We start from the raw sequence: 17,968 nt of genomic DNA, 5'->3' as shown, positions 1-17,968 counted from the left end.
TTGATAAGCATAAAGTACTAGCTTACACCACCCAATTTTCAGCACTGGCCTCGTACCCCTCCTGGACCCCCACCTACTACTGGCAGCCCTCCTCCCAAAACCCCTCCCAACCAACAGCATCCTCTTCCTGGGCCTACCATGTTGTTTATGGATAGTGAGCACAGGAACGATCCCAATTCAAAGAAGCATGAGAAAAACACTTGCTATGCAAATGCACTTCAGAGGGAACATGATATACATACCTGGGGGGCATTTGTCGCAGCACCTGCCATTATTCTGATACTGGTCCATCATATTACAGGTTAAAGTGAAGACGGGATAAAACTGAAAATAAAGTTTATAAAACTACATTGCTTAAAATGTCTAAATATTTTCATTTCAAACAAATTACAAAGTACAAAAATCTTACGTCGCTATGTTTGCATTGTCCTCTGTTCAGTTTACTGAAAGCCTTAAAACAAAAAGCTCACGTAATTTTTGAGGCTTTGAATATTACGGTATTTGTTTTTTCTTTTTCTTGTGAAAGCAGTAATCATCAAAGGTCCATTAAGCCCAGTAGCCCATGCTCATGGTGGCCACTTCAGGTCACTAGTACCTGGCCAAAACCCAAATACTAGCAACATTCCACGCTACCAATCCCAGGGCAAGCAGTGGCTTCTGCCGTCTGTCTCAATAGCAGACCAGGGACTTTTCCTCCTGGAACTTCTTTTTAAAACCAGCTACGTTAACCGCTGTTAACGCATCCTCCGGCAACGCGTTCCACAGCTTAACTATTCTCTGAGTGAAAAAAATATTTCCTCCTATTGTCTTGAAAAGTATTTCCCTGTAACTTCATCGAGTGTCCCCTACTTTTTGTCATTTTTGATGGCGTATAAAAATCGATCCGCTTGTACCCGTTCTGCACCCCATCATATTATATCTCCGTTATTTGAATTTCAGTTCTGGTAAATATATACCTAAGAAAATCAAACTACTTACACTACTTCTGTGTTTCATGACACACGTCAGAAAACAGCATCAATTGAAATATCATAAATTGTTTTCTTCTGTTCCTAAAATAATATTCAAGTGTCTCACTGTCCATTACTACTAGCCTTCAGTAGCCAGAACAACATTTTGGGGAGGGGGTACCAGGCACCTTATTCTGCCCAGATTGTCTGATGTGCAGCTATCAGTGGCTCCAAGTGCTACCACAGATGCAGGCACTGTGAGCATACTTGGTTCTGAAGCATGCTTACTATGCTGTTAGCAGATTTTTCAGCCTTGGGGGGGGACGGAGATCTCCGCTAGCGATGGGAAGGTGTTCCTGGATGCTGAGTGGGTGCGAGGCAAAAGAAGAAGGTCTCAAGTCAACCCAGGCCCTCCTGGGGTTAAGCCTCTGCTATCCTTGACCTCATTTCCTGCAGTAAATTTCACAGCTAAACTGCATACTGGTAAAAAAATAATAATAATTTTCATAAATTCATTTTAAATCTGATAGTCTGTCGGGTCGCTAAGATAACCCCCTCCCTGGACGGGGCTTTGATCAGCCAATCGTCCAGATAGGGAAAGACCTGTAGACCCCGCGAGCGCAGGGCCGCCGCCACCACCACCATACACTTGGTGAATACCCGAGGGGAGGATGCCAGCCCGAAGGGAAGAACCCGATACTGCAGGTGCAAATCCCCGACCTGAAACCGCAAAAACCTGCGGCAAGCGGGATGCACCGGAACATGGGTGTAAGCTTCCTTCAAGTCCAGGGAGCACATCCAATCCCCCTCCTCCAAAAGAGGATAGAGAACCGGGAGCGATAACATACGGAACTTCTCTCGGACCAGGAACTTGTTGAGCTTCCGGAGGTCCAAAATGGGGCGTAAGTCCCCGGTCTTTTTTGGGACCAAAAAGTAACGGGAGTAAAATCCCAGGCCCATCTGATCGCGAGGCACCACCTCGACCGCCCTGAGGCTCAACAAGGCCCTGGCCTCCTCCAGGAGAAGGGGCAGCTGGTTCCGATTGGGAGGGCAAGCCCCGGGGGGCAAGTCCGGAGGCGGACAGGAGAAGTTCAGCAAATAGCCGTCTGAGATTATCCCGAGCACCCAGGCGTCCGACGTGATCACCGACCAGGCCCCGGCAAAGGCCGTCAGCCGACCCCCGATGGGGAGGGGGTGGCTCGATATTGCGGTGGGGGCCCGCCCCCAACCGCCTATCCCGTCAAAAGGACGGCGCGGCCTTGGCGGCCCCCTGCGCGGCAGGTTTAGAGGGGCCGCCTCTACCCTGCTGGGGCTGTCTTCGAGGGGGCGGTCTGGAGAAGGCCGGTGTGGACTTCTGAGGGTATCTCCTCGGAGGCTGCCTGAAGGGGCGCTGAGCAGGCGCCTTAGGCTTCGGCTTCACCAGAGAGGCCAAAGAGCGTTCCTGTTTGGAAAGTCGCTCGGTCGCCGCATCCAAAGTGTCATCAAACAATTCCACGCCAACGCAAGGCAAATTAGCCAGGCGTTCCTGCAAATTGGCCTCCATTTCGAGGGTACGGAGCCACGCCAGCCGGCGCATGGCCACTGCACAGGCGGAGACCCTCGAGGCGAGTTCAAATGCATCATAAACCGCGTGGAATAAATAGAGGCGCAGCTGGGTCAGGTTGGAACTAAAGGTGGCGAACCGGTCCCTATGCGACTCAGGCATCACCTCCCGAAAGGAGGGGAGGTCCTTCACCATCGTACGGAGGAAGGAAGAGTACGAGAAGGCGTAGTTCAGGACCCTGGTCGCCATCAGAGAGTTCGCATAGAGACGGCGCCCAAATTTGTCAAGGGTCCGGCCCTCCCTACTAGGCGGGACCGTCGCCGAGACCCGGGAAGGCTGAGATTTTTTGACTGCCGATTCCACCAGAAGCGAAGTGTGGGAAAGTTGGCCCTTCTCAAACCCTTTGATGGGAAGGGTGCGATACTTAGACTCCATTTTGGCGGGGACCACAGCGACCGTCAATGGAGCCTCAAGATTCCTCAGAAAGGTCTGACAGAGGACCTTGTTAATTGGAAGGCGCGGCGACTCCCTGGGGGGGGCAGGGAGATCCTGCTCCTCCAAAAACTCCTTGGTGTAAGTGGACCCTTCCGACAAGTCAACACCCAAAGCCGCAGCCATATCCTGCACAAACCTCGTAAAGGACGAGGGTTTAGCAGGAGGAGAGGGAGACCGAGACTTCCCGGCAGAGCCGAAGGGAGAGGCCTGGTTGGAGTATCTGGGCTCCCTACCCGACCCCGACCCCAAAGAGGCACAGTCCTGCGACCTCGACGGAGTCGGAGACCGGGTGCGCCTGGAGGAACCCCTCGGGGATCCCCCCGGGGTCCGAGGCACCGAGGTCCGCCCCTTCGGCCCGGGCGAGGAAGCCCGAGAGCTCTCCCTGGCCGGAGACCGGAACAAAATGGGGTTATCAACCCGCAAATCCCGAACTTGCAAGGCCCCGCCCCTGGCCGGTGACGAGCGACCACGCCGCCGAGGCGAGGTCCGAGACCTCTTAGCCTTCCTCGGCTTGCGCCTCGCTCGAGACCTGCCCGAGGGAGACGAACCCCTCGAGGACCCCGAGGACGAGGACGAAAGTCTTCGTACTCGGCGCCCCTTGTCCTTCGGCCGCACACTACGCTCCGGCGGATCTCGCGAAGCCGGGTCCGAGGGAACCACCGAGGTCGAGGCCGTGGGCGCCTCGGGAGCCAAGGCCCCGGTACCCGAGACCGAGGTCGCCAACTGCGGGGCCACCGGGGCCGAAGCCTCCGAGGCCGAAGCTGCCGAGGCCGAAGCCTGGTGCAGCTGGTCAATGGCCCCGGTGAGCTCCGAGGCGATCAACGCCCGGAGCAATTCCTGGAACACGGGGATTGACATCCCCTGCGGCAAGACCTGCCGCTGCTCCTCAGAGGGCGACCTCGGTCTCGAGTATTCCCTCGGGGCAGCGGACGATGGCAACTTGGGCTTCACTGAGGCGGACCCACCCGCCGACGAGCCCGAGGATGGCTTCTTAGATGGAGCTGAGGAGGGAAGCGGAGACTTACCCGAGGCCTTGGAAGAGGGCAGCTGCTTCGAAGGCACCGAGGCCCGAGGCGACGCCGACGGTCCCGAAGCTGAGGCCGAGGCCGATGTCGAGGCCGAGGTCAAGGCCGGGGCCGAAGCCGAGGCCGAACTCGAGGCCTTCCCCGGCGGGGACTCCACAGAGAAAAGTTCCGCCATGCGGGCCTTTCGGCGTTTAAGTGCCCGCTTCTGAAAGGTGGCACACTTATCGCAGGATGCCGTCGGGTGTTGGGGCCCCAAACACCGCAAACAGCACCTGTGCGGGTCAGTAATAGAAAGGAGTCTTTCACAGCGCCCGCACTTTTTAAAGCCCGTTACGGGCCGGGACATGGGCCCACAAGCGAGCCGGGAACAAGCGAGGTTCCTCGGCCACGGCTACCGGGAGCCCCCGGTAGTAACGAATACGAAGTATTTATTTTTTTTTTTTTTTTTTTTTGAAAAAGAAAGAAACAAAGCAAAAAGAGACGAAAAAACGCAGCGACCGTGCGAAAAACCCCACACAGCCGCGGCGACAGAAGGCAAATTTAGCACAATTTCTCCACAGGGCTTCTGGCTCCGCGGATGAAAAAGAACTGAGGACCACGAGGTGGGGATGCGCCCTCTAGTGGCAAGAAGGCTAGCACATGCGTGGTGCAGTGTGCAAACTTGAAACTTCTAGCAAGTTTGCTTGAAAAGCTGTCCGCGCTGGGGCTCCGTAGATGACGTCACCCACATGTGAGAATATCATGCCTGCTTGTCCTGGGATAAGCATGCTTACTATGCTGTTAGCAGATTTTTCAGCCTTGGGGGGGGACGGAGATCTCCGCTAGCGATGGGAAGGTGTTCCTGGATGCTGAGTGGGTGCGAGGCAAAAGAAGAAGGTCTCAAGTCAACCCAGGCCCTCCTGGGGTTAAGCCTCTGCTATCCTTGACCTCATTTCCTGCAGTAAATTTCACAGCTAAACTGCATACTGGTAAAAAAATAATAATAATTTTCATAAATTCATTTTAAATCTGCTGCCTTATACTTACTCCTAAGCTCTGTTTGAAAGGGTAAATGACTCTCCTCTATTAACCTGTCCCATGCTATTCATGGCTTTATAAAACTCTCTCATATCTCCTCTGCCATCTCTTCTCCAAGCTGAAGAGCTCTAACCTGTTTAATCCTTCATCCCTCTCCTTTTCTAACATCTGAAAGCTATAACAGATGTCAGATTTTATGGAAGTAGAAAAGGATTTACAGTATATCGTCACTTCTCATAGCCTAAATTATATTTCTGACAGAGATAGGATAATGGGTTTTCTCCAAAGCAGTGTTCATTTCAGGGCTGCTATTACTAGTGGGCAAAAGGGGCAGCTGCTCTGGACCCCTACCAAAAAAGGGTCCAGCTGCCCATTGGTAAATTCAGCCCCCAAAACCTCTCTCTTCTCTTTTCCTGCCCACCCACTCTCTCCCTACTCCGCAGTCTTCCATCTTTGTCCCCAACAGCAATTACTGTGCAGCAAATGCAATGCAGTCTACCGAGAGCCCCTCCTTATACCAAGCCACGGCAGCGAGTCCCAGTGCAGCAAATGCTATACAGCCCACAGAAACTGAATGGGCTGCGTTGCATTTGCCATGCGGGAACCGCTACTGTGGCTTTATATATAGAAACATGATGGCAGATAAATGCCAAATGGCCTACCATTATCTCTCTCTCCCCAAGAGATCCCATGTGCCTATCCCAGGCCCTTTTCAATTCCTATGGGCTGTATCGCATTTGCTACGCTGGTACTCACCAACGTGGCTTTGCAAAAGGAGCCCTGTGATGCAACTTCCTGTTTCTGCACAAGCGAGACACTGTAGGGAAAAGGCCCAAACATCAGCTGAATGCGGGTTGAGGTATTTGCTGTCGAGGAAGAGTGCGGGGAAGGGGGAGGAAGAGAAAGGGTGAAAGATGCAGGACCCACGGGGGTGGGAGGAGAAACCAAATTAGAGTAGGAGAAATGCCAAAAACGGAGGGGGAAGCAGGGGAGAAAGAGGGAGCGATACAAGGGGAGAAGCTGAATATGGGGAGAAAGAAGGGCAGGAGTTATGGAAACTGTACTACAGTAAACATAAGTTTGCTCACAGCGGTGGTTCACGTGAGAGCATCACTGTTTGGCTTTCTACTGTATAAATTCATAATCTGATGGCTATGAGTTCATAGCTCACATTTACGGATGTACTTTTGTACAATCTCCAGTGCGCATCCATTTAAATTGGTTTTCTCACACCCACAGGATGCCAGAAAATCTCCTGCTGAAGCTTAGGTGACAAAACCACAAATGCATCACACATCCTGTGCAGATCCCATTGAAGTGGTATCTCAGCCAACTGTGTGTGTGTTTATGTATCTATGCATGTCCTCCTGTGTCCAGGCCAACTTCAAAGCAGCATTCTTCAGGGAGACATATCATTCTTCATTTTTATGAGCCAAAGTGGTTGACTGAGCTGGTGGAGAAACAAGGGGGGGTGGTAGCCATAATTTGGGGGAAGAAAGGCAGAAATCTGTCCATAATCATATGGTGACTCCAGAGGCATTCAGAGTCACGGGCAGAGATTCCTCACAGGTTCTCGTTTGCATAATGCAATAGGGACTGAAAAACGAGGCAGAAAACCAAAATTGCTTAATGGTAGAGACGGCTCTCTTATCTCCCTGTACTCCTCCCCTGTTATCTGTACCCTTCTCCTTTACTGCCAACTCCAGACTCCATCCCTTCTATCTTGCTGCACAGTATGCCTGGAACAGATTGTCTGTTGCTCATCTATGGCAATATTCAAATCTAGGATAAAAGCCCACTTTTTTGAGGCTACTTTTAACTCCTTAACTCCCACTCCCTTGTAAAGTACCAATGTCTGCTTTATCATTTCCTCTTTGTGAAAATCCCTAACCTCTCTTTTTCCCGTCTGTCTTAATTCGAGCAGGGATTGTCTCTTACATGTATAATGTACAGCAGTGTTTCTCAACTCGGTCCTGGAGTACCTCCCCCCTGCCAGTCAGGTTGTCAGGATGTCCACAATGAATATGCATAAACTTGATTTGCATACACTGCCTCCATTATATGCATATTCATTGTGGATATCCTGAAAACCTGACTGGCAAGGGGGTATTCCAGGAGCAAGTTGAGAAACACTGATGTACAGCACTGCATACGTCTAGCATGCTATAGAAATGCTAAATAGTAGCCAAAATGCATAGGGCAGTTTCTGCATGTATTCTAGAAAAAGCTCTGTGTCAGCAGTTCCTGTTTAAAAATACTCGTACATTAAGATCATCTGACCAAAAACTTCTCTATATTCCATCTCTTAAAGATTTTTATTATACTCGCAAAACAAACTTCGCTATAACAGCCCCTACCTTATGGAACTCACTTCCACAACACCTCCGCGACGAACCACAACTAGTTAAATTCAAGATCAATCTAAAGACTTTCTTATTTCGAGATGCTTTTAATCAAACCTAAAAGCATCTTCTCTCTCTTCCTTCGGCCAGCAAACTTCCATTATCTTAATGTTCCCCTCCCTTTTGTTCAATCCTCCCCCCCACTCTCTCCTTTTCATCTATACAATGTAACTTTTTCCCCTTCCACATTTACTGCCCTCACACTCCAGTTCGTCAAGTCTTTGTCATTTATTTTTAACTTAAGACATCTTTTTGCACATACTGCTACATTTAACGCTTTTTTAAATAATTTTATTGTAAACCGGCCAGACAATTGTTTGATGGTCGGGATATTAAAAACCAATAAACTTGGAAACTTGGAAACTAGCAGAAACCAAAAAATCCAGACCTGGAAATCTCACTTCTTATTTGTTCATTCTTTCTAAAATTTGCCTTCATGCGTTTCTTCGGTGTATCATCAGGCACAGGGAGGGATATCTTGTATCCATTAGCTGCAGAAGTTGGGGCAGGGGGTGGGGGGTCGTCATATTAGGTGTAAGTGTGACTTTCTCATATGAGGGTTTTTAATCAAAGGATCTCTTTCTTGTAAATCTGTTTAGATTTTCTTTTTATTACCTATGTTCAAGTTTCAAGTTTATTTGGGCTGCACATCAACGGTGAAGCTACCACTCCAGAGGGATAATTGGGTGATCCCGTTACAGTTCAGCCAAAGTTCTCAGTTATTTAAATTCATGTGGTCCTAAGGTTTAGGGGCAAAAATTTCTCGTACACACGTAAGGACTTCACTAATCAAGAAGAATAACAGCAGCCCCACTGTGTCAGACTAATGGTCCATCTAGCCCAGGGGTCTCAAACTCCCTCCTTGAGGGCCGCAATCCAGTCAGGTTTTCATGATTTCCCCAATGAATATGCATGAGATCTATGTGCATGCACTGCTTTCAATGCATATTCATTGGGGAAATCCTGAAAACCCGACTGGATTGCGGCCCTCAAGGAGGGACTTTGAGATCCCTGATCTAGCCCAATATACTGTCTTCACGGTGGCCAATCCAAGTCAGAAGTACCTGGCAGAAATCCAAATAGTAGCAACATTCCATGCTTCCAATCCCAGAGCAAACAGTGGCTTCCCCCTGTCTGTCTCAATAGCAGACTATGGACTTTTCTTCCAGGAAATTGTCCAAACCTTTTTAAAAACTACGTTAACTGCTCTTAGCACATTATCTGGCAATGCGTTCCAGAGCTTAACTATTCTCCGAGTGAAAAAGATCTTTCCTCCTATTGGTTTTAAAAGTATTTCCCTGTAACTTATCGAGTGGCCCCTAGTCTTTGTAATTTTTGATGGGAGTAAAAAAAAAAAAAAAAAAAAAAAATTTTTTTTTTAATCAACTTGTACCCTTTTTTATACCACTCAGGTGTCCCCAATTGTCTGTTTTCCAAGCTGAACGACCCTAACCTCTAGGGCTCCTTTTACAAAGGTGCATTAGGGCCTTAACACGCGGAATAGCGCATGTTAAATCGCCATGGGCGCTAGCCGCTACCGCCTCCTTTTAAGCAGGCGGTAATTATTCGGCTAGCGCACCTTGGTAAAAGGAGACCCTAGTCTTTCCTCATACGAAAAGAGTTCCTTTCCTAGCTATCACCTTGGTCCCTCTTCTTTGAGCCATCGAGGTGGAAGAAGATATCTTCTTTTCAAGAGTCCCACGGCAACAAGAGGGCATCCGTGGAAAATCAGGGGCGGGAAACTGCACGGTGACACCAGGAAATTCTTTTTCACTGAAAGGGTGGTTGATCGCTGGAATAGTCTTCCACTTCAGGTGACTGAGGCCAGCAGCGTGCCTGATTTTAAGGCCAAATGGGATCGACACGTGGGATCTATTCACAGAGAAAGGTAGGGGAGGGTCATTAGGGTGGGCAGACTAGATGGGCCCTGGCCCTTATCTGCCGTCTATTTCTATGTTTCTAATTCCGCATATCTTTTTTGAGATAAAGTGACCAGAATTGAACGCAATATTCAAGGTGAGGTCACACCATGGAGCAATAAAGAGGCATTATAACATTCTTAATCTTGTTTACCATCCCTTTTCGAATCATTCCTACCATCATTTGCTCTTTTTTTTTTTTTTTTTTTGGCCGTCGCTGCACATCGGGCAGAAGGTCTCAGCGTGTTGTCTACAACGCCACCCAGATCTTTTTCTTTGGCGCTGATGCCCAAGGTGGACCCTTAGCATCTGGTAACTACTCTTTCCAATGTGCATCACTTTACATTTGCCCATGTTAAATTTCACCTGTTAGTCACAAGCATTAGGGATATACATTTTTCTAATCACTACTGAAAAATACACTCTTATACATGTCTCCGTTGCCTGTGTCTATAGTCAAAAATGGAGGTAAAAGCCTCAGACTCGAGGTGAGCAAATCTGCTCTTCCCTGCTACAGTGAGCTAGTGTCGACTTTACCATGCAATGCATCAAAGGCATAAAAAAAAGAGAGTGGGGAGTTGTTTTTTTGCATTTTTTTCAATAGTGTGTCCCCCCCACTGCCTTAGAAGAATGTGTTGTAACACACAAAATTACAATCACTGCATTTCATCTTGTAATAGCATATGCTAATTTTACTGAATACACACTAAAACAGCAGGCACTGGATCACAATGGTGCATGCTATTACAGAGTATAAAGGAACAAAATACAATTCAAAACCAAAATCAAACTATCTGCCTGCAAGCCTTCCAACAGGTATCCCAGGCCTAGGATGTGGTGTTTCTTTAGACTAGCATCTCTCAAACTGTGTGTCACACCACAGTAGTGTCCCCCGAAGAGATTCCGAGTGTGTAAGTATACACTAGAATAGACGACACGTACGTCGTGTACGCAAGAGTCTGTCAATATTATGAGCATCTGTGTTCGTAAGGATACAACTGCCCCGACAAGCATCGTTCTTTGACATGATTGGTCCTTGAAAACTAATAAGTAATTTTAGTTTTGTTGTTTTGGTTTTTTTTTTTATTGTTTATGCAGTAGTTATACTAACTCGAGCAACAAAGCAATCGAGGCTTTGTTACCGTTTAGATCGTCTTTTCTTCGGCTCTAGTTAAAAAAAAAAAAAGGGGGGGTTTTCATTTTGTGGAAACCGCGTACGATTAAAGCATATTTTGAACCTACGGCGTTCAGAACTCTTGTTCAATCTTCGATACGCAACACTTTGGACTACTGTACAAACATGCTCAGATTGCAAAGAATACAGAACGTAGCAGTACGTTTGATCTTCGATTTGAAGAAATCGGATCATATTATATCTTACTAAAAAGAGCTCCATTCGAAGCCCATGTGCTGTTCAAATTGGGGACACTTTGTTATAAAGTCTTAAATGGTCAGGTGCCTGGATATCTATCAGAACTATTCACCTTGTTCAAAGCAACTCACCTACTATGTATTACCTCTATTTGTTTTTCCTCTGGTTCAAGGCTATACTCATAAAAAGTTCCAACAGCGCCTACTTGCTTACCAGGCAGCGAGCTGGGATAGGGAACTGCATTCTTTATTCATACGGTCTTGTTCTTATATTCATTTCAGAAAATTACTAAAATCAATATTATTCACAAGATTTCTAGAGAATTAAAGATGTCTAATCTGTAGATCACTGGGATTGTCCAGAGCAGGGGTGCCCAATACATCAATCGCGAAGGCAAAGTGAGTCGATCGGAGTCCTTCCCGGGCTCCGTGATAGACTCACGTTGCCTTCACAATCTACTGGGCCAATCAGCCTTCCTCTCCCTGATGTCAATTCTGCCGTCGGAGAGGAAGTTCCGGGCCAGCCAATTGCTGCCTGGCTGTCCCGGAACTTCCTCTACAACGGCAGAATTGGCATCGGGGAGAGGAATGCTGGTCGGCCCGACGCTTCTGCAGGGAGAGCTTGGGGCGATGGTGGCCTGTTCCCCGATGGTGGCGGCAGTGGCTTGGGGGAGGGCAGGGAGAAAGAAAGAAGGGGCAGGCAAGGAGACAGAACGAAAGAAGGGAAACAGAAAGAAAGAAAGGAGGCATTAAGAGAGAAAAAGAGAGGGAGGCAGGGAAAGAGGAAGAAAAAGTTGGGGGAGGGAATGAGGTCTGGAGGAGAGGAAGCATACAGGCTGAAAGAAGGGAAGAAATATTGGATGCACAATCAGAAGAAGAAAGTGCAACCAGAGACTCATGAAATCACCAGACAACAAAGGTAGGAAAAATGATTTTATTTTCAATTTAATGATCAAAATGTGTCCGCTTTGAGAATTTTCATCTGCTGTCTATATTTTGAACTATGGCCCCCTTTTACTAAACCGCAATAGCGTTTTTAGCGCAGGGAGCCTATAAGCGTCGAGAGCAGCGCGGGGCATTCAGCACAGCTCCCTGCGCTAAAAACTGCTATTGCGGTTTAGTATAAAGGGAGGGGGTATATTAGTCTATTTTTGTATGGTTGTTACTGAGGTGACAGTGCATAGAGTCATCTGCCTTGACCTCTTTGAAAAAACCCCAGAATATAAATAATAATTAACATTTTCTCTGCGTACAGTGTGCTTTGTGTTTTTTAAAAAATTTTATTGTTGGTAGATCATTTTGACTTGGTCATTTTAAAAGTAGCTCGCAAGCCCAAAAAGTCTGGGCACCCCTGGTCCAGAGCTTTTACTTTTTGAGAACCACATCGATCCGAGTGGTTTTGCGGTCTAGAAATGTAATGTAATGTAAAGCACTGGTGCTTATCTGCACAGAATGCTCAAAGGGCTCTAGCGCAGGAAACAGCCATGTGTACACCAGAAAATAGCCATAAACTGCATATAAGAACATAAGAAATGCAGTCAAATGGATACAAATGAGGTTATTTGCTATTCCCTCTCAACGCACAGAGAACAGTGCACAAGCAAGCCGTGAAAAAAGAATGCCAGCTTGGAGGGTTTGAACAGGATTAGTTATGATTCTCCATTTAAAATCTTCCGGTTTTGATTTGTTTGGGAAGCAGAAGCAGCGCCTATACTGAAAAACAAGTGTGTGCACGAGTCGAAACAAACCTGAACATGAAAGCACACACTGACATCTATTTTCTGTGCTTAAACATAAGGCTTTCAAGTGAAAAATAAATTTTGAAAAGCTTATATTTAAAGGTGCAGAAAAGCAGCACAGATGAGTGCATCGCAAGTTTTGACTGGTGCGTACACACAAGAGCTGTGTTTACTGTGAAACTCATCTGCACATACGCCAAGCAAGATCCTCCCCTTGCTTTTGCTTTCAAATTGTGTATTAGAGAATGACAGGGGAACAAATTTGTCCCCCGTCCCATCCCATCCCCGTGAGTTTTGTCACTGTCCCATTCCTGCAAACTCTGCCTTAACCGCTTCAAACAAGCCTCAAACACTTATGATTTTCAAGTGTTTGAGGCTTGTGCGGATGAGGAAGGAGCTTAGGCATTGGTGGAATGAGGCATTATGACATCACAATCTGAGCTCTAGAATGTTGCTACTTATGACTTTAAAGTATTTGAGACTTGTGCAGATGAGGACAGAGCTTAGGCATTGGTGGAATGAGGCATTATGACATCACAATCTGAGCTCTAGAATGTTGCTACTTAGGATTTTCAAGGGTTTGAGACTTGTGCAGATGAGGACAGAGCTTGCAGAAATGGGGCAGGGACAGGAAAATGGGGCAGGGACGGGGAAATATTTGTCCCCGTGTCATTCTCTAGTGTGTATATAATTTGAATGCCATTTGCTTGGAGCGTTAGGAGGACTATGTTTCTGCACTGTTCACTTCAGCGCCAGAACTTTGAACATTGGTGCCTTAGATCGAGTGCCCCCTGAAGAAAGTAAGATCTCCAGGGAAATACCCACAGTAAACTGAATTACTGCTTGAAAAGTGTGAGCTGAATATTACACTTCTCCCTCCAAATTCACAGGTTTAGAACTTGCGACTTCGGTTATTCAAAGTTTCTAAACCCTAACCTCTCCACATTGTACATGGTGGCCTAGCAGGGAAGCAGGGCAGGAGCAATCTTCCTATGTTGCTGACCGGTGCAGAGCCGTCAACAAAAATGGCTGCTGCGAGTTCCCGCTGTAGCCTCGTGAGACCACGAGAACTCACGGCAGCTAGTTTTGTTGACGGCTCCTGCCCCGCTTCACTGCTAGACCACCAGGTAAGCAGTGTTCCCTCTAAGCGGGCGGGTGTTGTGAGCAAACTTTTTTCACCGTGAGCCAAAAATATCGGGCGCCAGCAAGTTATGAGCCAACTCGCCCGATTCTCCTCTCGCCGCCCTGCCATCTGCCGTACGCCTCTTCCGATTGTGCGCTGTGACGAGAAACGTGTGCGCTGCGATGTAATATTTTGTGCGCCAGCGCAGCTTAGCGGGAACACTGGTTCAAATGGTTTTATTTATTTCCCCAAATTTATTTTTGTTATACGCATTGAAAATATTTGATATTGCGTTTAAATCAAAATCTCAATAAACTTGAAACGAGTGCCCGTGAGATTGTGGGAGGGTTAAATACTCAAAACTTAGAAGTTTTTGCTACGCCAGCTTTCTGGTATCTTTACATACAGTGGCGTACCTAGCATATGTAACATCCGGGGCCCATCATTTTTTGGCACCCCCCCCATCTGTAAGAAAAACATGATTTTTAGTAACAAACCACACGTCACACATGAGTACCTAGGAAAAGGCAGCATCTTACATATTGCAGTGAGCAGTACATCAATACACCCATTGTAAAACTAAACAAGCCAGACCAGCACAGATCAATCCTACACCGTCAATCCTAACAGAAAACACACAGAACACAGAAAACACCTTCGCCTAGTAAGGAATATGTAATCACAAACTAACCCCTCCCTCTTTTACAAAACTGTAGTGTGGATTTTAGCTACGGAGGTAACAGCTCTGATGCTCATAAAATTCTGAGCATCAGAGCTGCTACCACCAAGGCTGGTGCTAAAAACGCTTCACAGTTTTGTAAAAGGGGGGATAAAATAAAAATACATAGACAAAGGTTAAATTGAACCAGCAAGAAGCTGGACTCTGCATACAATGCTTCACAGAAACAGTGACACATGTCTCCTAAAGCAATAAATAAATAGAAATTTTTTTCTACCTTTGTCTTCTGTGGTTTCTCCTTTCCTCATCTTCTTGTAACTCTCTTCCTTCCATTCACTGTCTGCCGTCTCTCTTCCCCTATATGGCATCTTCTCTCCTTCTATGCCCCTTCCAGAAACTGTATGCCTCCCCCTTCCATCTCTCCTTTCACCCCATTGGTCTGGCATCTCTCTCCTCGCCTTCCCTCTCCCACACCTCTCCTCATAGTCTGGTATCTCCCCTTCCCTGATTCTCTGGCATCTCTCTCCTTTCCTTTTCTTCCATCTTTCGTTCCCCCTCCATGCTCTCACATCTCCCCCTTCCTTTTCCCTTAGACTGGCATACCTTCCTCCTATGCTCCAAGCCCTGGCATCTCCTTTAATTCCCTCCCTCATCTTCCTTCTCCCTCCAGCTGGGTACCGCAACACTCTTCCCTGCAGCTCTGCACTTCCCCACAATTGCCATGCTTCGGTTCCTCTTCTTCCTTCCTTCCTCCCCCCCCCCCCGCGGGACCCTGCGGCACCATCAACTCTTACTCCCTCTAATGTCGGCCCTGCAGCTCCAGACTTCCTCGCACCTTCTCCCCTCCCCCTTTGGATCGCTATTATTTTAAATGTTATAGCCGCAGAGCTGTATCCATCAGTGGAGATGTCTAACCTCGGCCTGCCCCGGAACTCTTACTGCAGCAGCCGCCCGTCTAGGCAGGAACAGGAAGTCACTGTTGCAGTAAGAGTTCCGGGGCAGGCCGAGGTTAGACATCTCCACTGATGGATACAGCTCTGCGGCTATAACATTTAAAATAATAGCGATCCAAAGGGGGAGGGGAGAAGGTGCGAGGAAGTCTGGAGCTGCAGGGCCGACATTAGAGGGAGTAAGAGTTGATGGTGCCGCAGGGTCCCGCGGGGGGGGGGGGGGGGAAGGAAGGAAGAAGAGGAACCGAAGCATGGCAATTGTGGGGAAGTGCAGAGCTGCAGGAGCTGTTATAGCCTCCCCTTACCTTTGCGACGCGTGTGTGCGCTGTGAAGAGAAACTTGTGCGCTGCGATATAATATTTTGTGCGTGAGCGCAGGCCAACGCAGCTTAGCGGGAACACTGCAGGTAAGGTGTGGAAAGATCCGGAAGGCAGGAGGGTGTGGGTCAGAGTCGGCCCTAAAAGTTATTTGTGATTTTTCCATATTCATGGGCCGGCTCTGCCCCTGCAAATATGGAGGGAGAAGTGTACTACTATTTATAATTTCTACAGTGCTGAAAAGCGTATGCAAATACAATGAACGATCCCTGCTTTGAAGAGCTTACAATACAGAGCAGGGGTGTCCAACTTTTTGGCTTCCCTGGGCCACATTGGCCGAAAAAAATGTTCCTGGGGCTGCACAAATGCGCAAACGCTGCAGCAAGACAGAGGAGGGAGCCGGCAAGATGGTAAACACCCGGGGGCAGCAGAGGAAAACTCTGCATCGCCCTCAACCGGGGCCACACAAAATACTTCACGGGGCCGCATGCGGCCCTCGGGCCACAGGTTGGACACCCCTGATATAGAGGGACTGGAGAGTTTCTTGCAGAGAGAATGATAGGGTGGACACGGGTCGTTTTACAGCGAGTGGGAGTTAGTTGTGATCTTGAACTGAGCAAAAAGAGTCAGATCCTATTTGCTGTTTATACAGCATAATGAAAACTAAGTTTTTTGCATGATTAATGTAATGCTACCACCCCATTCCACTGCAGTGGAACCAAGCTACAAGTCTAGTTATAAAAGTCTTTTCTGTTAATTTGACTGCATAGAACATTTAGGACAGGGGTAGGGAACTCCGGTCCTCGAGAGCCCTATTCCAGTCGGGTTTTCAGGATTTCCCCAATGAATATGCATGAGATCTATTTGCATGCACTGCTGAAAACCCGACTGGAATAGGGCTCTCGAGTTCCCTACCCCTGATTTAGGATCAAGGCAATATGCAAATAGCCTATCAAAATATATACCCCACTGTACAGTCTAGCACAGACCGAAAGTGAAACTATTAAAGCTTCTCAGTTGATTCGAAATCAGATGTCAGCCTAGTGTGGTTAATCTATCTCTCCCAGTGCCTCATTCAGCCCCCCTCCCCCCCAACACTCCCCAGTGCTGCTCCCTGCTGGGATTACAGGGGAAGAAACCCGAGTAAAAGGCTGCAAGATTTAAGCCCAGGTGCTGGGACTTTCCCAACAGTAAGGAAAACCCCCATTTTCTGAAAAAAACAACAACAAAAAACAACCCGTCCAGTCTGCCCAACAAGGGCCAGAGCCGCACCCCACCCCGTGCAAGTAAGGGTCAGTCATGACCCACGTCGGACCGAGTCTTGGGGTGACTAATTTTTCAAAAGGACGGGTGTTATTTGGTCGTCTAATGTATTTTTAAATGAAAGTAAAATATATTTCCAAATGGCCAGACAAGACACCCCTTCCTAATAGCAGATCACGTTCTCTCCCCCGCCTCGGGTTCTGGGGACATGACCACTTCCACGAACCCCCCCCCCCCTCCAAAAACAAACATCGGGGGGCATCGTCCTATTGCCCTCCAGGCAGATGCCTATTAAGGGCGCCGAAACCACCCAAAGGACCCGGGCAAAGCGATCAGGCGCTCGCCCTTCTTTGTCACGGTCTGAGAATTAATCGTAGAACAAAGGAGGGTAAATAGAGAAGCGACAAAGTCCTTAGAAACCCACAACTACGTACCAGCAACCATGCAAGCGGCCAAAACAAGGATCTTGGCTCCATAACGAAGCACGCGTGGTTCCGGCTGGCTCTCTCCTGGGTCTGAAGGCGGAGGGAACAGACAAGTGGGATCCGGAGCGTTGACGGGAGGATCCGCCTCTACTCGGCCCCAATGGGCGTCGACACCACGCCCCGAAAAAAAGGAACAATGCTACCTTTAACAGTCAATAGACGGTCCCTTCTCAGAAGAGCTTACAATCTAATTTGGACAGACAGGGCATCTCAGGGAGATAACAAGGACTTCCCCCGATGATCAGAGTTTGGGAGGGGAGGGGGAGAGGGAACTGAGTTATAAAGAGTGTTCCAATAAGAGGCAAGATTTACTTTTTTTAAAAAATAAAAGGCACAATGTATTCAAAAGGGCTGTCAGACCACGGGGAGAGGGAAGGAATGGAGAGGGGAGAGATGCCAAGCATGGGGAGGGGGAAGATATGGAAGAGAAGGAGATAGAGATGCCAGACCATGGGGTAGGGTGGGTTGAGGAAGGAAGGACAGGAGAGACATGCTAGAGCAGCAGTCTCAAACTCAAACCCTTTGCAGGGCCACATTTTGGATTTGTAGGTACTTGGAGGGCCGCAAGAAAATTAGTTAAGATCTTATTAAGAAAGTAGTCTTTGAACCTGTTACATTAACAGGTGCTAGAATAGATCTGTCTGTCTTTCTTTCTCTCCTTGGCCGCTTTCTGTCTCTCTCTCTCTCTCT

The 17,968-nt window shown here is 47.9% G+C and overlaps 1 protein-coding gene across 3 annotated transcripts in view; it reads right to left on the bottom strand.

Annotated features, from left to right (window-relative positions):
* CD40 (CD40 molecule) overlaps nucleotides 1-17,383 on the bottom strand; it is a 56,129-nt gene extending 38,746 nt beyond the window's left edge. For 2 of the 3 annotated variants that reach the window (XM_033914295.1, XM_033914297.1), the window contains exons 1-2: nucleotides 17,228-17,383; nucleotides 243-324 (exon numbers count right to left, since the gene is read on the bottom strand). In XM_033914295.1, coding sequence (XP_033770186.1) covers nucleotides 243-324; nucleotides 17,228-17,269 — 124 coding nt within the window. In that variant the 5' untranslated portion in view covers nucleotides 17,270-17,383. Of the gene's footprint in view, nucleotides 1-242; nucleotides 325-14,540; nucleotides 14,591-17,227 lie in introns of those variants that run through there. The other variant, XM_033914296.1, reaches the window with a different exon arrangement.
* Nucleotides 17,384-17,968: the final 585 nt, after the last annotated feature.

The sequence above is a fragment of the Geotrypetes seraphini genome, chromosome 11 (genome assembly GCF_902459505.1).
Source record: "Geotrypetes seraphini chromosome 11, aGeoSer1.1, whole genome shotgun sequence".
Classification (NCBI taxonomy): Eukaryota; Metazoa; Chordata; class Amphibia; order Gymnophiona; family Dermophiidae; genus Geotrypetes; species Geotrypetes seraphini.
Note: the sequence above shows the minus strand (reverse complement) of the source record. Positions and strands in the feature narration are given on the sequence as shown.